The sequence below is a fragment of the Lithobates pipiens genome, unplaced genomic scaffold (assembly GCF_037356315.1).
Source record: "Lithobates pipiens isolate NorthernLeopardFrog02 unplaced genomic scaffold, aLitPip1_a1.2 Scaffold_30, whole genome shotgun sequence".
Classification (NCBI taxonomy): domain Eukaryota; kingdom Metazoa; phylum Chordata; class Amphibia; order Anura; family Ranidae; genus Lithobates; species Lithobates pipiens.
Genome location: NW_027507791.1, coordinates 70,785,816 through 70,803,640, shown reverse-complemented (window position 1 = coordinate 70,803,640; position 17,825 = coordinate 70,785,816). Strand labels below are relative to the sequence as shown.

Below are 17,825 nucleotides of genomic sequence, written 5' to 3'. Positions count from 1 at the left end.
GAGCAAAGTATTGAGGAGGAGATGGGAAAAACGTACCTGCAAAACAATAACTACATAAGCATCAGCATGCACGAGTACAAATCACCATGTGTTGCCCAAAACCGCTTTAAAACGGTATCGTTGGCATTATTAGCTCGCAACCTACTGTCATCAGTCACCTGATGACGTGAGGTTGCAAAATGTTTAGAGGGCCGATTGTCGCTGCAATTCCGATGGACCACAGGTGACGTAACATCCGGTTAAGTAGTGAGACAGACTGCATCTTTTCTTCTTGCCATTTAAAAACGTCAGTGTGTTGGATAGTACATATTGAGATTAACATTTATGGTGGTCGAGCTGGTGCTGGTCTGGGCACCCCGACATGTAAGCGCATGAAATTGGGAAATGGTTTTAAATTTTAAATAAAATTGTGTTGCACAAGCCCGATGTCTTTTTTTTCTGGGTGATTGGTGCATATCCCTTTTGGAGGGGAAGGAGCATCTGCGAGTTGGAGAGGAAACCATCAAGAATCCCATGCAGGCAGATTGCAATATATTTATTGCACGTGCTCTGGGGTCCAGCGGACCTTTGGGCTCTGGTGAGTGAGCATTAGCATCTTTGGTGGTGGAGCACATGCACTTTGGAACTATACAAGGCTGCACGGTGGATGGGAAGCATTAAATTAAAGTGCAAGATACGGATGAATATGGACTTTTTTGTTTAGAACATGTTGGTTTAAGCATTTATCACGCATAGCATATTGCTAGAGTTACGGTTTGAGATACATTTCATAGCAAATTGTGTATATTTATTTTGCACTGTATTGAGTAGTAGTGTGTAAGATTCATATCAATTAGCACATATAGGCATTAGGATGCTTATAGTTTACATAGCGCCTACTTCATATTTTCTGTTTGATTCATTAGTGTGGTTCACACTTGAAGTGGCAGCGCCTTTTATATTTAGGAATTATTTATGCCTGCTTGTGTAGCTCTCCAAAAGCTCAGAGACTGCAACTAGGCGCACCATCTTGAATGTGATATCATTAGACTCCAAGCTTTCATTCAGGTTGCAGGCCAACTTATTCCCCTTTGACAGTTTATCCAATATAAATAGAAAATAAAGTTTGACACATCTATAGGTTACATTTTTATTGGTTTCTACTAATGTATTTTGCCAATATACACAAATAGTCTTCATATAAAAAGAAACTCTGAAACAAAGCGGCATTTTTCACATGATTCATTGACTGCTGTTTGCAAAGAGATTACATCATGCCAACAGTAGCCGCATTCAAGGTGATGTCACCACTAATGACCACGGCTTTAGTCAGTTGGAAATCTCGGTTTCGGTGCTTATACTGGAAGAGGTTTTCATTGTTGACAGCTACGCGATAGATTTCTGCTTCAACAAAGATTTTCAACTGGAAAATAAAAGGAATTACATGTCAAAATCCAAAATGGACAAAAAGGTACCACAAAAAAAAATTTGATATCATTCAAACAAGATTCAGACTCTTAAATCCAACCAGTCAGGAACAACAGCTACCGCTGGAAAGTGTAACAGCTATATCACTACATCAGTGTAGTTTGAGTTTAGGGAAAAAAAAAAAAGAAATTGAGTGTGCGTTGGATGAAAAGTGCCCACTGTTGCGATTGCGCTTCAGATGCCTTTGAGTGGGCTGCTTAAGTACTTAAGGACCGCCGCATGGCATTGTACGTCGGCGCAATGGCACCGACATGCACAAGCACGTACGTGTACGTGCTCTCCTTCCAGCGGGTGGGGGGTCCGATCGGACCCCCCTCCTGCAGGATGCGGCGGCCCGTTTCACTGCAGGAGCGATCCGGGATGAGGGGATGGCCGTTGGTTTCTGGCCATACCCTCTCAATCGCTGCTGGCGAGTGAGAAGCTTCCCCCGCTGTGTATAGTAAACATAGGCAGGGAGGAAGTGATGTCATTCTCCTCGGGGCGGTCTTTTTGACCAGACTGCGAGGAGAACAGAGAAAGTAAGTGTGCACCAACACTACACTGACATGTAGATACACAAATCACTAGTGCCACTAGGTAGCTAGTTATTTTTTTTAGGTTCACCGCCTGTTTTTTTTTTTATAGCGCTAGGTACCCCCATATACTACCCAATAATGGTTTTAACCCCCTGATTGCCCCTAGTTAACCCTTTCACCAGCGATCACCGTATAAGTGCCACTGGTGACGCTGGTTAGCCAGTTAGTTATTTAGGTTCCCGGTCAGGTTTTTATATAGCGCCAAGGACCCCCATATACTACCTAATAAAGATTTTAACCCCCCGATTGCCCCTAGTTAATCCTTTCACCAGTGATCACCGTATAAGTGTTACGGGTGACTCTGGTTAGTTTGCTTTTTATAGCATCAGGGCACCCACCATTTATTACTCAATAAAGGTTTAACCCCCTGATCACCTGGCGGGTGATATCAATTAGGTTTTAGGGTCAGGGTCTGCGTCGCCCCAGGCAGCGCTAGGTTAGTGCCAGTACTGCTAACACCTACGTGCAAAGCATAAACCTCCCGTAGTGGTATAGAATCTGAACAGATCAATATCTGATCTGATTAGATCTATACTAGCGTCCCCAGCAGTTTAGGGTTCCAAAAAAAAAAAAAACACGCATTGCTAGCGGGATCAGCCCAGATACCTGCTAGCACCTGCATTTTGCCCCTCCGCCCAGCCCACCCAAGTGCAGTATCGATCGATCACTGTCACTTACAAAACATAACTGCAGCGTTCGCAGAGTCAGGCTTGATCCCTGCGATCGCTAACAGTTTTTTTGGGTAGCGTTTTATATTTAAATCCGGAAGGCAGTACTTGGATTTCAGGGTCCCGTACGTGGCTAGGTTCCCAAAAAGTCCCCCACATGTGGTATACCCATACTCTGGAGAAGCAGCAGAATTTATTTTGGGGTGTAATTTCACGTATGCCCATAGCATGTGTGAGCAATATATCATTTAGTGACAACTTTGTGCAAAAAATAAAAATTGTAATATTTCTGCAACTTGGGGCAAAATATAAAATATTTCATGGACTCATCATGCCTCTCAGTAAATAGCTTGGGGTGTTTACTTTCCAAAATGGGGTCATTTGGGGGGGGGGGGGGGGTTGTGCTATTTTGGTATTTTATGGCCTTCGAAACTGATAGGTAGTGAGGAGTGAAGTCAAAAATTTGCACCCTTAGAAATCCTGAAGGCAGTGATTGGTTTTCGGGGTGCAGTACGCGGCTAGACTCCCAAAAAGTCCCACATATGTGGTATCCTCGTTCTCAGGAGAAGCAGCAGAATATATTTTGGGGTGCAATTACACATATAACTATGGCATGTGTGGGCAATATATCATTTAGTGACAACTTTTTGTAAACTTTTTTTTTTGTGTCATTCAATCACTTGGGACAAAAAAATAAATATTCAATGGGCTCAACATGCCCCTCAGCAATTTCCTTGGGGTGTCTACTTTCCAAAATGGGGTGATTTGGGGGGGGGGGGTTGTACTGCCCTGCCATTTTAGCACCTCAAGAAATGAGATAGGCAGTCATAAATTAAAAGCTGTGTAAATTCCAGAAAATGTACTCTAGTTTGTAGACGCTATAACTTTTGCGCAAACCAATAAATATACGCTTATTGACATTTTTTTTTACTAAAGACATGTGACTAAATACATTTTGCCCTAAATGTATGACCAAAATTGAGTTTATTCGATTTTTCTTATAACAAAAATTAGAAAATATCTTTTTTTCCCCTCGAAATTTTCAGTCTTTCCATTTATATCGCCAAAAAAAAAAAAAAATCACAGAGGCAATCAAATACCATCAAAAGAAAGCTCTATTTGTGGGATGAAAAGGACGCAAATTTCGTTTGGGTACAACATTGCATGACCGCGCAATTACCAGTTAAAGCAGTGCAGTGCGAAATTGTAAAAAGACCTTTGGTCCTTAGGCTGACAATTGGTCCGGGGCTGACAATTGGTCCGGGGCTGAAGTGGTTAAAGTGATATTAAAAAAAGGCAGTTTTTTTTTTTTTAAATAACAAACATGTTATACTTGCCTGCTCTGTGCAATGGATTTGCACAGACCAACCCCGATTCTCTTCTTCCTCGGGTCCCCCACTGCCAATCCTGGCTCCTCCCCCTTGACCAGTGCCCCCCTCCGCTCGCTCATTGGCAGCAGTAGGAATCAATGTCTCCCGTTGCTGTGTTTCAGCCAATGAAGAGAGCGAGACCAAGGCTCCCATGCACATTGCTGCATTGAGAGGGGGCTCAAGTGAGTATTGTTGGGGGAGCAGCACGTTGAATGCATATAGGTAGAAGCCCTTAGAACCATGCACCACAAACAGATAATACACTGTTGTAATGTAGCTCACCACAATGCACTGTGGTGTGCTGCAGCGCAGGTTCATTGGTAAGGTGTGTTCAAAATGAATGTCACAGCAACTCACCAAAGTGCATGACTCGCCAATTACTGCAGCACAAGACTGGGAACCTGCCTTAAAAATGACACTGTCATTAATGGAGGCTGCCATTCTGATGCTTCTGACATGCATTTACAGTACGCTTGTTTTGGGTCTGACCAAAACATACAAAATTAAGACTCAGCCAAAATATCAAAAGGCCTGTAATGGCAGCCCCATACTTCTCTCATGACAGAGTCACTGTAAGCAGTACCAGGACAGGGTCGTCCAGCACCCAGGCCAAGTATCCAGAATTTTGTCCCCCTCCCTCACTGTTAATACATGCCATAGAAAATATATACACCACTCTGCATCTATTCTTTGCCTCCTTGCTAGTCTGTGCCCAGGGCAGCTGCCCATCCTTTGTCCCGGGCCTGACTGTAAGGGCCCATTACCAAACCACCACCCGCTATGACACCCCAGCGCACTAAGGTGGCGCTCCTCTTTTGCACATGCACTGCATCACAACACATGTACCAGGACAGGTAACAGGCATTTCTCTTATATTCACCGACCGACACAGCCCCTCTCTGTAACAAATGGGTGTTAGCCTTATCACTAGGAGAATACTAGGCATAGTTGTAACAACACTCACAACTCTTAGTTCTGCCCAGGGGGGCAGGCCCTCAGGCTCGACCCTCCACTCTGCAAAGCAGCCTCAGTTTTACTTTGCCTAGTAAAGGACAAGGACCTAGGAACCCTGCGGGCCCATCGCTCCATGCTTTTTATGCAGAAGCTTGGATTTTTGCTCAAGATGAATGATCCTGCGATCTATTTTTCAACAGTCTGCAGGGTGACAGGCTGGATACCCTTATCCTTGTAGTCTCCCCAGTCCGGCTATCGAGCGTGTGCAGGTCGCAGCTACGGCTCGGCAAGCCATGACATATCTCAGCTCCTGAGGTGGTCGGTGAGCTTTTATGCTCCAGGGCATACATATGACCGGGCTACTGATGTCTGCGTCACAGTATACTAAGGCCAGTAGCTACCCTGTACCGATCAAGTGTAGATCTACAATGCAATGTCTCCCAGCTTCAGGACTGGTAAGTACAGCTCTCCCTGTCTCAGCAGGGTTGAGCAGCTGGGCATTCCCTGGGAGGTCCATTCGGGGGTCCCTCACCTCCTTCTCTTCTCTCCCCTGTCCCCATCTTCCCTCCCATCCCCCTCACGGGGGGGGGGGGGGATTCTGCATGTGGTACTGAGCAGTGTGTGTGTGTGTGCGCGCGCGCGCCCAAGATCCCTGAGGGCTCTCACCTGGGATCGGGGACTGGCTGGTGGTGCCTGGATCCTGAGGTGCTTGTGAGGGTCTGGCTGTGTCTCGGTGCAGCGCTGGGTCTCTGCCACGTTTTTTCTGTCTCTGTCCCTCATGGAAGCTGGCCGGTGGCCTTTTTAGGTGTGGGCAAGGGCAGATCTTCTGGGCTTCAAGCGGCCGTTTTCCCAGTGCTTCCCTGTTCGGGACTCTGGTGGCCATTTTCTAGAAGCCTAAGCATGTTTCAGTGTTCTCCTGCAGCAGCTACCTGTGGTTTCAGCTTCCTGTCTGTTTACTGGACGCTGGGCGGCCGTTTTATGTAGTCTGAGCATGTTTTTCAGATCGTTCTGATGGACTACCACCAACACAGTTTGGATTTCCTCTGCACCTGGGAGCACTAGGGGTCTACAGGCACTGCTGTGAACAGCGCAGAACACCTCAGGGTGGTGAGTCCGGCGGGTTAGAGCCCCTCTGTCAGCGGCAGCAAGGAGGGTGGGGCTGTCACTGTCCTAAGTTCCCTTCGGGTGGCAGACAGGGTAGGTTCAGCATGGCTTCAGAAACTGGTGTTTCTTCCCCCGAAATACAGGCAATTGCAACCAGGTCACCTGCAGACTGCGCAGTCCCCATGGACACCCTGACGACGGTCCTCAATTCGTTTTTTGCCAAGATGGAGGCGGTGCCGTGGGAAGAAAGGTGCTAAAAAGTGTCCCCTGCCCCCGTCCTCTGGGAAGAGCTCTGATGCAGACTCAGGTCCTGCTGAGGCTGGTGACCCCTGCTCTGTCCAGGACCGTTCGGATAGTGAGGATGAGTCCCCGCCTGGGTCCGGGTGCTACAAAGGGATTGTTGTAGCACTTATCACAGCTGTGCGTGATACCCTGAAGATTCAGCAGCCAGTGGATCCCTCTGCTGATGTACCGGTCCCCTAAGCCAGCATGTTCACTTAAGGTGTTCCTGTATCTGACTTATTTTGACAAGTTCATTTACAAAGAATGGGGTCGCCCGCAATGGATCTTTTGCCGATGCGTAACCCCTTTGAGGAAAGCCTTCTCAAAAAGTGGTTGGTTCCTCCGGTCGTGGACCTCCGGGATCCAGGTTAAATAAAGGAACCACGATCCTAGTTGAGGGAACTCCTGCATTCAAGGATCCCACGGACAGGAAGGCCGTGACAGTGGCTCGTACCTTGTTTACGGTTGTGGGGTCAGCCGTGCGACCTGTACTGGCATCCTCACTGGTGTCACAGACACTGAGTGGGCAAAACGTTTTCACCAGGAATTGGGAGAGCAACAGGCTTCCCCTCTCTACATGGAACTAGCAGACCAACTAGTGCAAGGCCTTAAGTACATCATTGACGTGGCCCTGGATACTCTCCCTCTGTTATCCAGGGCTTCAGTGTCAGCTGTGGTGCTGAGGCGCCTAATTTTGCTAAAATGCTGGTCTGCTGACCAGGCATCCAAAAAAGCCCTGACGGATCTTCCCTTGGCGACCGGCTCTTTGGAGCCTCATTAGATGACATTATTAAAAATGCCACTAGTGGTAAGAGTACCATACTCCCACAGGCCAGGAAGGCTAAGGAGCTATGCTGTAGGCAAGGGCCCTCTTTTTCCGCTCACAAAAGGCTTTTTCGTCCGTTCGACAAAGAGTCCTCAGCTTGACAGGACGCCCAAGGACATCCCGGGAGTGGAGAACTGGCAGGCAGACTGTCACCAGATGCAGGACCCAGGAGAATGGGCGTTGCATCCAGAGGTGTTCCGGCTACTGTGCCTGCGGTGGGGCACACAGACATGGATCTTCTGGCCTCCCGTCTCAATCGGAAGGTGTTGAGATTCATGTTCAGGACACGGGATCCGTGGGCTGATGCGTCAGTCACGCTGGTGGCTCCCTGGGATCAGTACCAGCTGATCTACGCCTTTCCTCCACAAAAAAAAAAAAAAAAAAAAAACTGTTACCACGTCTGCTTCGCAGAGTGGAATCCGAGGGGATCCCAGTAATATTGATTGCCCCAGATTGGCCTCAGCTTCCCTGGTACGCAGACCTAGTGCGCCTGGTGGCAGACGCTTCCTGAAGACTGCTGTTGCGAGAGGACCTTCTGTCTCAAGGTCCGATTCTCCATCCTGCCTTACCATCGCTGGGTTTAACTGCATGGCTATTGAGAGCCAGGTGTTGAGGAACCGGGGTCTTTCAGACTTGGTGATCCCCAACTATGCTGAGAGCATGGAAATCCTCTTCTCGGAAGATATATCGTCGTACCTGGAAGGCCTACATCTCCAGGTGGGAGGAGAAAGGATGGCGTCCGCGCTCCTTTTCTGTATCCAGGATCCTGCTGTTTCTACAGCAAGGTGTAGATCAGAAACTGGTTTTAAGCACCATTAACCCCCCCCCTAGCAGTAATCCCGAGTCTGGCTCGGGTTGGGATTTTACTAGCAGGAGCGGTAACCCCTAGCCAGACTCAGGATCGCTTCGCTGGATGCAGGAGAGGACACAGTGAGAGTTACTCACCTTGTTCCCTGGATCCAGCGATGTCCTCCGCACTGTGTGATCGAGCTGTCCTCCGCTCGATTCACAGTGCCGAATGCCGCCGAGCTCCGTTCCCTGCGGCGTTACGGCGCACGGGAGCCGAGAACGGCGGCAAATTCAAAAAAGTAATCTTACAGATTACAGTGCTGTATAAAAAAAAATTACACACCCCTTTTGTCCCTAGTGGTCTGTGCAATGCCCTGCATGCACTTTTATATTAGAAATACTGTTTTTTCTGCCTGGAATTTGGAGATTGTCCATAGCAACCAAAAAGTGTCCCTTTTTCAGTGTTTTAGGATTTGATTACATTGAATAATTTTTATTATTCTTTATTATATTATAAACTTTATCATACCCGGGATGCCTGCTAGACTCTGGTTTGAACAGATTTAAGAGAGTTATTCCTAAGAATTACAGGACTACAAAATAAAACACCAAATTTCCATGCAAAATAATTGTACCGCTTTCAGCACCTAAATCCAGACTGAATCATACCGCCAGGGAGGTTAAGGGACAAATATCAGCTTTGGCTGTTTTTTTTTCCGGCGACCCCTGGCGTCTCACTCGCTAGTGAGCACTTTTGTTCAAGGGGGTCCAACATGTAGTCCACCGTTACCCCCGTGGGGTCTAAATCTGGTGTTAGCAGCGCTTCAGAAACCGCCATTTGAATATATCAGAGAGATTCCCCTTTTGACTCTTTCCCAGAAAGTGGTCTTTCTAGTGGCCATCACTCGGCCAGGAGGGTTTCGGAACTGGCGGCCTTGTTTTGCAAGTCGCCCTATCTGGTTATCCACAGGATAGGGTGGTGTTGCGTCCACAACCTTTTTATGCCGAAGGTGTTTTCGGCATTCCACATCAATGAAACATTGTGTTACCATCTTTGTGTCCTAAGCCGAGACATCCTAAGGAGGTGGCCCTCCATTCCCAGGACATGGTTCCAGCTCTGTGGGGTATTTGTCTGTCCCGGCTCCCTTCCGGATGTTTGTTTTGGTGGCTGGTCCAAAAAAAAAAAAAAAAAAAGGCATGGCAGTCACGTTGGCCACCTTTTCCAGGTGGATTAGACAGACTGTTGTACAGGCCTATGCCTTGAAGGGGCAGGTGCCCCCTTTCCGATCACAGCCCACACTACAAGGACAATCGGAACGTCTTGGGGCCTTCCAACAACATCAAGCGTCTGTCGCTCAAGTGTGTAAAGGTCGTCTGTTCACACTTTTACAAAATTCTACAAGGTAGATGTCAGTGCATCGGCTAATGCCTGTTTTGGCCACAAAGTTTTGCAGGCGGCTGTATAATGGCAAATTGCACATACAATTTTTTCCGTTTTTTTGGGGGGGTAAAAACACAGTACCTTTAAGATAATGCACTGTTGCATTTGTTGCCGCAGTTTTGGTGCGGTTTGAGGGTAGTGCTTCTCTGTTGAGGAGTGCCCTGGTTTTTTTTTTGTGGTGGTTATTCCACACACTGTAGTTTTTTTTTGTGGGAAAAGTTTGTACTAGCTCCCACATGCCATGGTGGATGAAGTTTTTTGCTGTGTTCCCACCCCTCGTTTTAGCACTGCTTGGGGATGTCCCAATGGTCTAAAGAAAGAAGCTGTGTCAGTCGGTGAATATAAGAGAAAATAGGATTTTTTATACTCACTGTAAAATCATTTTTTCTGCAATTCACCGACTGACACAGCACCCGCCCCTCATTTTTCTTTACGTTATACTGCTTGTTGACGTACTGAGGCTGCAGTAGCATGATGAGGGGTTTTTACCTAAGGGACCACCCCTTGGGCGGAACTAGAAAGTTTTAGTTTTATTATCGCATGTTAACATGTAATGTCTAGTCCTCTCCTGAAGGTGGCATAACAACTCAATGGTCTAAAGAGAGAAGCTGTGTCAGTCAGTGAATTACAGAGAAAAGGATTTTACGGTGAGTACAAAAAAAAAAAAAAAAAAAAAAAAAAAAAATCCTATTTTAGACTTTAGTACTACTTTAACCACTTCCCGACCAGCGCACAACGATGTACGTCGACAGAATGGCACGGGCAGGCATATTGGCGTACATGTACGTCCAATATTCGTTGCCGCCGTGCCATCGGGAGCGCGCCGCCGGCGGCGCGCTCCCGCGCTGGTCGGGACCCCCGTGAGTCCGATCGCGGGACCCGCGGACTCGATCGCCGCGGGCATCCCCGCGATCGTCTCACGGAGCGGCCGAATGGAGGAAATGCTGTATAAACAACATTTTTCCATTCTGCCTAGCAACTAGTGACGCTGATCTCTGCTCCATGTGATTGGAGCAGAGATCAGTGTACACTAAATGAAAGCCCAACCCCCCCACAGTTAATAACACACCCCTAGGAACACTTAACCCCTACACTGCCACCCACTGGTTAACCCTTTCACTGCCAGTGTCATTTACACAGGAATCACTGCATTTATATAGCAGTGATTACTGTATAAATGACAATGGTGTCAAAAATGTCCGATGGGTTCCCCACAATGTCGCAGTCACAATAAAAATCGCAGATCGCCGCCATTACTAGTAAAAAAAAAAAAAAAATTATTAATAAAAATGCTATAAAACTATCCCTATTTTGTAAACGCTATAAGTTTTGCGCAAACCAATCAATAATCGCTTATTGCGATTTTTTTTACCAAAAATATGTAGAAGAATACGTATCGGCCTAAACTGAGGGAGAAAAATGTTTTTTTATATATTTTTGGGGGATATTTATTATTACAAAAAGTAAAAAATAATGCGTTTTTTTCAAAATTATCCCTCTATTTTTGTTTATAGCGCAAAAAATAAAAACCGCAGGGGTGATCAAATACCACCAAAAGAAAGTGGTTAAGACAACTAATTGTGGTCAGTTGCAGAACTGTGCAGAGGAGTGGCATGGCAAACATTCTTCAGCTGAACATTTCTGGATCAAGCAAAGTCTGTTTCAGAGATCAGCTGAAACATTATATTCCATGCAATGTAGAAATTTTATTATTATTTTTATTTTATTTTTTTACCGTAAATGCTTGTCCTTTCTGAAATGGAAACTTGGTGGCTTCCCGCTCTTCAGCTCCCCACCGGCCTTGGAGCATTGAATTGCGCACCAATACGCTCGGGTGCTCATCGAAACGTGGATTGAAATGGAAAACAATATCATTGCCATTTTTAAAATCAATAGTCCACCTAAAAGATATAGATCATTAACATTTTTTTTCAATACACAAATTGCAATCTGTTTTAGATCAACAGTGTGAAATTATTTTCTTGATAAATTGTTTTATGCTGTGAAAAAACAAACAAAAAAAAAAAAAAACACATCTATATACTTTTCCCAAATATTTATTTGCTGAATCATTTATTCATTTATTTCTCCTTGAGAAAGTCCCTCCACCCAATAGCAGTATTTGGTAGCTGGTACAAGGCAGTTATTCACTGCAATCTCTTGCTGGCAACAAAGCTTCATTTACATTAGAGCAGCAGAAATACCTGCAGGGATGAAACATGCTAAATGGAAAAATACTTCACATTCCTCCAAGTGTTGGTTCACATTTTCAGAAAAAGTGAACTAACACTGTATCCAACCGCCCCCCCCCCCCCCCCTTCCTGAGTTTTACTTACCTTCCCGCAGCAGTTAATGCCCACATAATCGGTCACGTGGTCTGGGGATTTGAAATCCCTGCTATTCTCCCTCTTCCCTGTGTAGCACTTCCAGAATTGATCAGAGTGACGCTCTGTGATGGCACCAACCAATCAGAACCGTTCTGATCTGTCCCAGGATGTATGATAAGCCAATGCGTTTCAGATTTAAAGGGTCTCCCTTAGTACTGTTCAATAAAGTATGTACAGGACTGATAAAACTGGGGGGGGGGGGGGGGGTCCTAAAGGGGAATTGGTATGACCAGTCCAGATTATGGTTAAGCAGTAATCTGCACCTACATCACAAAAGTATCCAACGCCAAAAACTTCGGATAAAGTGTTGAAGGTTTAGAACTCCCTGAGGTTTTCATTGATGTCTGGTAACCATTAGAATTGGAAAATAATGTGATGGAAAAATCTAAAAGGTTATAGTTGTCAATAAAACAGGAAAGGAAGAGTAATATTAGGTGGGGACACTAGTGACTCGACTTGTTCTAGTGTTGGAATTTCCGCACCTTTCTGCTATGTCTCTGGAAGAGGAAATTAAAGTGGTTGAAAATGCAGAAGATTTTTCTTTTACATTACAGCATTTCATGGAGGGGAGCCAGGAACACCAGTGGGGGGCCCAGAGAAGAGGAGGATTGGGGCTGCTCTGTGCAAAACCATTGCACAGAGCAGGCAAGTATGACATGGTGACACTTACAAATCACTTTAATAGAAATTTCCTCAGGGGACACTGAAAAAAAAAAAGAAAGAAAATTAACCCTTTACAGTAGTGGCAGCCCATCCATTAGGGGTCCATGGGTGCCCCCCCCCCCCCCACATGCACCCAGCCCCCTAATCTACATGCGAGGTGCTGGATGCATGGATTCCAATGGGGGATATTTGTATTTTTTTGAAGCACGTGATTAGAGCCAGAGACTCAAATAGGCTTCAAAAAAGGGCAAGCTCGGGGTGCAGGGCACTGCGCCCACCCAGTTGTGTTATAATTGCAAATTAATATTTGCTATTGTCACACCGATTCTCCTCCCAGTCAATCAGGAAGTGGTTCGTGAGAAATTTCGCAACTGGACAAAAGGAAAAGCATTCCAATTGGCCTAGGAGAAGGCGGAGGAGACACAAGGGAAGTCTGACCGACCCACCCACGATTCGCCAATGACTCCTGGGATGGCTCACCTGCAGTGACTCAGGCATCCAGCACTCCCGGCTCGGACAGGGGTGGGAGATTGGAGTCCTCCTGGGCAGGACACCTGCATCCTAGAGAAGTAAGGCCATCTCCCGAGGAGGGGGGGGGGTGTTGATGGTGTTTCCTGCATTCATGTTAGTCTAGGGGGGTGGCTAATGGTTTGCTTCCCCCCCCCCTCAAATTATTGAGTACCAGCTGCCACTGCTTTACAGATATAAAAAGACAAAGTTATTAGAGCTCTGTAATTACAGGTCACAGGTGTGCAGTTCGTTCGCAAGATTGCGACAATAAAGTCAGGATCCGCCGACATTCCTGGACCAGCACCCAGTTTGGCCTCAGAGCCATGAGGCGGCTGCTCCCTCCTCAGCCGAACACTACAGTGAATGGGGGTGGGGGGGGGGGGGCAGACAGGGGTGGCTCAGGAAGCCCTGAGATTGGGCTACTCATTTTATTTTGGTTGGATTTCTGCTTTGATGTATGTTTTTTTTTAATTCTCGATTCTGGAGTATATTTTGTACAGAATTTCATATATATATTCATCCATTTCTCATAGCGGGTGAGCCGTTTAATATTGCTGTGCAGTGATTGTTCTTGAATGATATCTCCACCCCCCCCCCCTTACTGCAAGTCTATCAGTCACCACACCTCATTTTAAATTTTGTCTTAGCAGAGAAAAATATGTTAATGCAGGAAAGGAGAATCTTCAAGCATGTACATGCAATTCAGTCAGGGAAACCTGGAACAAACATGTTGAAATGTGAGTGTATCCAAACTGCTTGCAGCTTAATGATACCATGATGCCTGAAAATGGCTTTATTCAATAGGCTATGCTAGGAACCGAGGAGGACAGCAACCAGGGCTGGACTTACCATTGGGCTTGTCTGGGCTCAAGCCCATGGGCCCTGCCCAATAGGGGGCCCCGTCGAGATACATAACCGAGTGCACTTGGCTCGGCTCCACTCACAGTCACGCTCAGTCCCGCCCTATGATGGACATAACACAGGGACTTGGCGTGACTGTGAGCTGAGCCAAGTACACTCGGCTACTCTTGGCTCCAGTCGGGACTGCGAGAGGACCCGAAAGCCGCCAAGAGGACCTGAGAGCCGCCGAGATACAGAGTCCCATTTTTAAACTTCAAGACTACAATGACAAGGCTGCAAATGATACTGGGGCAAGGCTGCAAATGACAAGGCTACACTGGCAAGGCTGCAAATGACATTGACAAGGCTGCAGATGCAAGGGCAAGGCTGCAGATGGACACTGATAAGGCTGCATTGATGGGCATTTAAATGTAAGCTTTTTCCTTTAACTTTCCTCATAAAAGTTTTTTTCCTAAATTTGGGGTGCGTGTTATACACCTATAAATACGGTAATGTATAGAAGGTAGGGCCCGAAAGTGACTCAAGCCCAGGGGCCCCCACCACCCTAAGTCCTGCCCTGACAGCAACCCACACTAGCCAGCCAATCAGAACTGACACCACTGCAATCAAATCAGTACAATATTCTTTCTGATAGGTTGATATGTTTTATTAGCCCTTTACTCCTTGAATTATTTTGTTGGGTACTTTTACTACACATTTATAAAGCAGAGAGATAGGCTTTAGAGATGTGCTCTGCAGTCCACTGGCTGAAGTTGGTGGAGCTTTAAAAAAAAAAAGTAATTGTTGCCCAACCTTGTGACCTGTCAAAGTCACATGATCAGCTCTTCTCCAATCGGGAGCTCTCTCTGCTGCATTTAGTACTCAAGCCTACATTTTATGAATGGACCATAAAATGTGAGCCACAATGTGCGTAGCACATTTATAAGGCACTGCTACGTGCTTTGTGCTGGTCTTGGAATGCTAAAATAAGCCAAGCCATATTTATTCTAATGAATCTGGAAAAAAATTAATAAAAATGATGCAGAAAACCGATCGCATATCATCCCTTTCCTATCCGGGAGTGTTCTCTGCAACATCAATCAGGACATCAGAGGCTCCTCACTGTGTTCTGCATAATATCTATGACACATAGCATGCAGTATTTTTTTCAGAGATACATCCATTATAAAAATGAGACCCATAGGTTCTACCAAGATGACAGAAGAGGTCGTCTCCAACGGATATTACCTTTTGCAATTATTGCTCACCACACCTTGAATAGTCAGCACCAGGCCAGGCATAATTCCAGGTGGCATGGGTAGTGTATATGGTAAATTCTGAAAAAAATATAATTGGTTAAGACACGCTGTTGTATCATACATGTTATAAAAAGCAAATAACAGTTATTCAGAGCTTTTTTTTCCAATAGTTTCATTTATTACGCACTCACCAGTGGGCCTGCAGGAGCTGATGGAAAAGGAGCTGATGGAGTGGGACCCGTCTGACCTGCTGTTTTTGGGTCAGGCTGCCCAGGCACAGGAGCACCTGGGTATTGCTGCCCTGGTGCTGGGAAGCCTGGAAAGCCAGGATATCCCCCTGCGCCTGCTGGTGGAAATCCCCCTGGGTACTGCTGACCGCCTTGAGGGAACTGCTGACCGCCTTGAGGGAACTGCTGACCGCCTTGAGGGAACTGCTGACCGCCTTGAGGGAACTGTTGACCGCCTTGAGGGAACTGCTGACCGGGCCCTGGTGCTGGGTATCCTCCTGGGTATGGCTGTCCAGGACCTCCCCATGGATTATTCCAGTTCTGACCTTGTGATGGGTTTTGCAGCCCGCCGGCATTGGTTTGTCCTGATACGGCATCAGTCAGCTGTTGCAAAAAAGAAGGAAAAAAAAAAAAACTGAAGGCAAAGCATTGATGAATGAATGAATTACTGAGTTGATAATACTCAACTGCCTATCAATACGAAACCAATAGCAGGTTGTTCTGTAATATAACATGCATTCTACTTTGTGAGACCACGGCAAAGGCCACTCTGCCAAACACTGCATCAGTCAAGCAGATTTTTGTGTTTCTCTTTTTTTTTTCAGCACAAGGTAAGGTACCTACATTCATCCATTACCTTGTACTGGTGGTTGCCGTATTACTTGAAATCTTTTGATCTCTGTCCACCCTATCCATCCCCACCCCACACAGGGGTAATATAGCTGCTGGGTCTATCATAAGCACTCCTCCATTCATATAAACTGTATTATAACTTCCATGAATGAAAAGTACTCCAAGAATAGAGGACAAGTCAAATAAAAAATTCAGCCTCCTCCATTCATAAAGCGCTTTTCTTTGATGCAAGTTACAGTACAGATTTTATGCATGTGGGGGAGGGGGGGGCTCAAAAGGGTATGCATAGCCAGCACTTTTGGTGAGTGCTTATGACAGGTCTGTATTAATCCCCACAGCACTGTAAGATTATGGCTGGGGGGGAATGGAAGGGAATGAGGGAGGTCAGAGGACAGAAGATTTCAAAAGCAGCCACCTCCAGCACAAGGGACACTGCTCATTAAATGTAGGATCCTGTTCCTTTAAAGCATGCTATACAGTGCTTGTGCTATGCAATTTGGCCCCATGTCTCACCTGAAATACCTGCTGATCCTGCCCTCCCCTCTGTAAACTGACCACGGTTCATCATGGCTGCTGATCCCTGACACCATGGTCAGTTTATGTGCCTCCGTAGGCATGTAAAGGAGGCATTAGCCAACAGAACACCTGGCGTTCATGTGAGCGCCAACCGGCGATATGGATTGGGGTACACAGAAAAAAAAAAAAAAAAAACACACACACACACACACACACACACGGGAATGGAGAGACTTTACAACCACTTAAAGCAGTTCCCAATACATTGATCTCCCCCACCCCCATTTATCTCAGGTGCAAAAGTTTGACCGTAAAATAAATTGATTCTCTATGGGAACTATTCTATTTTTGCAAGATCTGTCACAGAAACAGGATACCACAAAACCAGAATCTCAGCATTAAACCATAATTTTAATCGGCTAGAAGCAGCAAATTTAAAAAGAAAAGAATTACGACTTACGTTAAATTCGTCTGCCATTTTCTGGGGAAAAAAAATAAAATAATGAAATGTTCTGCATAAATACACTTAATTCACAATAAAGTAAAAAAAATACACCATGAAAAAACAAACAAAATAGAAGTGATAGCAATTCATTTTTTTTTTTTTTTTTTTAATGGAAGTTAGGACCAGTAAGGCCCATATAATACATGACCTTTGTCTGATACCTGGAATTTTAGCATGATGTGACAACACTACACAACTCCAACAGTCAACCATACAGAGCTAGAAAAAAAAAAAAAAAAGAAGAAGGGCTAATTTCTCTAAGGTAAGCAAGATCAAATCACTTCCAAGATGCTTCTAAAATGATTTCTTGCTCTCTCTCTGTATATCTCAACTGACTTACAGTTGGGGTCTGGGGGCCGTAAAAACAGGTGGTTGATTTTTTTTACTGTTCCCCCTTAAACTGGAAAGGCAGCTTGATGGGGTGGTATATATGCCATTGCTGCAATGCTTTGCTTAGCAGCCATGGCTAAAATTGTAACTTTTGTTTGATGCAGCCAGCAGTACCTACACAATTAAGACCCATCCAAGTGAATGAGGCCGCAACGCAACCACCCTACAACAGCCGGCATGGTGATGCAGGATTTAAACAGTTTAAACAGTCAAATGCCTCTGAAAAGTGATTCACCACAGATTGTATTTCAGAGGGGCAGCAAGGTCGACTACAACTTGGCCCAACACTCTCTCTTTTATAGTAATGGGTATAACGATAATTTTTTCTGATTTAACGGGCGATTCTCTCTCATAATGACTGGGATAATGATAATTATGAGTTAAATTCTACCCACAGAAATGCTTTGTGATTTAGAGTT

At 45.6% G+C, this 17,825-nt stretch overlaps 1 protein-coding gene across 2 annotated transcripts in view; it reads right to left on the bottom strand.

Moving 5' to 3' along the window:
* Positions 1–1,115: 1,115 nt before the first annotated feature.
* The window catches only part of LGALS3 (galectin 3), a 34,859-nt gene continuing 18,149 nt past the window's right edge, over positions 1,116–17,825 (bottom strand). Inside the window, exons 2-7 of one of the 2 annotated variants that reach the window (XM_077464410.1) lie at positions 16,972–16,992; positions 15,599–15,746; positions 15,327–15,556; positions 15,125–15,213; positions 11,212–11,377; positions 1,116–1,402 (exon numbers count right to left, since the gene is read on the bottom strand). In XM_077464410.1, coding sequence (XP_077320536.1) covers positions 1,247–1,402; positions 11,212–11,377; positions 15,125–15,213; positions 15,327–15,556; positions 15,599–15,746; positions 16,972–16,989 — 807 coding nt within the window. In that variant the 5' untranslated portion in view covers positions 16,990–16,992 and the 3' untranslated portion in view covers positions 1,116–1,246. Of the gene's footprint in view, positions 1,403–11,211; positions 11,378–15,124; positions 15,214–15,326; positions 15,747–16,971; positions 16,993–17,825 lie in introns of both variants that reach the window. The other variant, XM_077464409.1, reaches the window with a different exon arrangement.